The 2,011-nt window shown below is 26.3% G+C and overlaps 1 protein-coding gene across 1 annotated transcript; it reads left to right on the top strand.

Annotated features, from left to right (window-relative positions):
* Positions 1 to 541: 541 nt before the first annotated feature.
* On the top strand, positions 542 to 1,924 carry LOC111529864 (dentin sialophosphoprotein-like). The gene is made up of 2 exons (XM_023196880.2): positions 542 to 885; positions 1,018 to 1,924. The coding sequence occupies exons 1-2, from the start codon at positions 847 to 849 to the stop codon at positions 1,693 to 1,695; spliced, it is 717 nt and encodes a 238-aa protein (XP_023052648.2). The 5' UTR covers positions 542 to 846; the 3' UTR covers positions 1,696 to 1,924.
* Positions 1,925 to 2,011: the final 87 nt, after the last annotated feature.

The following is a 2,011-nucleotide window of genomic DNA, read 5'->3' as shown; positions in this document are numbered from 1 at the left end:
AAACGCCATTATATATATATATGCATATGTAACTATATTTTTAAAATTTAAGTATAACGGAGTATGTAAAATAGTATATTTTTTACATGTATTAAAAATATTAAATGTGGTGCAATTATATATTACATTTGTCTTTAATTAATAGTATAACATACCGTAATACTTAAATATATCATATATCATGATATATTGGACATGTCGCGTTATTTATTTTTTAAAATTAAATCTATGATTATTTTTTTACAATTGTTTGTTAAAAACGCATCATGGTTGTAAAATAAATTTTTTTTTTATATCTATTAGTTTTTAAAACATTTTTAGTATACTATATGACATCAATTTTTATAAATACATTTATAAAATTAATTACTTTTATATTTAATTTTTATAAATATTTCTACACATTATTACATTACAAAACATGTTGTAGCATTATTTATAAATAATGTGCAAAAATATCAAAAAAAATTTTATGTTGTAATTTTTTTTTATTTTATATTATTGTGTTTTTATAAAAAAAAAAATTTACAACCTAAAAAAATGGCTGCAAAATATCCAACCCTAGGTGATTCATTTCCATTAAATTTGACTAATTTAAATGAAAATGCAACAAACACGTTAGAAACAAATGCAACTACTTTGAGTACAGTTTTGTGTGAGAATAACACGCAACAGATTACACAAAATATAACTGAAAACTTATTAAATAATACACAGCAATACACAACTCCTGAAAACCAGTTGCGTATAATTGAGAGAAATTTTGCTAATACAACTAATTCGCCAGTTGACGATTCTTTACAACAAATAATTTTAATATTATATGTCATAGTAGCTTTATTAATTATGATAATACTACTTATAAGCGTTTATCTTGTCTTTAAAGTAAGTTAAAATATAAAAATTTAAATATATGTATTTTTTTACATATATTTTTTTACATGTATTTTTTAAATCGTTAAAAAAAATTTTGTGATAATACAATTTTTTTTTACTTATACTTTTAATTTTTTTTAGTTAAGCAAAACATATATGCAGAAGCGCTGTCATAGAGTAGTTTACAGTGCACTTAATCCATGTTATGTAGATGGGAGCAATTTTGGTAGAAGACATAGATCACCACACCGTGGTAACAGAATAACACATGGACCAACGACGAGGTCATATAGACGTACAGGTAGTACATATCCATCACGTAATCGTGTAGGTTCAACCGCAGGAGATTCAAGATTGCGAGAAACTTTATTGCCGACTGTATCCACTCAAAATCAGGCATATGAAACTCCAATTGATGGTCGTCGTGGTAGTGAGAATGAGGTAGAGCACATATATGAAACCGTTGGTAGTGCTTCACCCACTAGCACCCATGTAAGCAATGTAAGCCAGTTGAGTATAACATCTTGCACAGGCACTTTGTGCAGTACAACTTATGGACTAAGTGAAATTTTTGGAACTGATTCAAGCGATACCTCTGATGATAGCGATGGAATATTTGGAGAAGTTAGAAAAGTTGGAACAGATGATACAGATGGAACAAATGGAACAAATGGAACAGATGGAACAGATGGAACTGATGGAACGGATGGACCCGATGAAAACGATGAACACAATGAACCTGATGTAGAAAATGCATATCCTTACAAGTTTTCGGGTGGTTTGGGAACTAATTTAGTAGGGTATTTATTGAACAAATAAGCACATCTGTAAAGTGTCTATGAAGTGGATATGTTTTCAAATACGAGTGATTTTGAAGAATAACATATTCACATTTGGATATATATTATAAAATAAACCGTTTTTATATATATTATAAAGTGTATAATAGTGATAATATGACATTAAATAAATGATAACCTGAATGATAACAAAAAAGAAAATAATACTAAAAGTGAATTATATGTATCAATATGACTAAGGTTTTTAATTCGTGTATTATAACAATATAATTTTAGGATTTATATTATTTTTGATTATTATTATTATAAAATGTTTTATGTATTTTTTTTTTTTT

The sequence above is a fragment of the Piliocolobus tephrosceles genome, unplaced genomic scaffold (genome assembly GCF_002776525.5).
Source record: "Piliocolobus tephrosceles isolate RC106 unplaced genomic scaffold, ASM277652v3 unscaffolded_27714, whole genome shotgun sequence".
Classification (NCBI taxonomy): domain Eukaryota; kingdom Metazoa; phylum Chordata; class Mammalia; order Primates; family Cercopithecidae; genus Piliocolobus; species Piliocolobus tephrosceles.
Note: the sequence above shows the minus strand (reverse complement) of the source record. Positions and strands in the feature narration are given on the sequence as shown.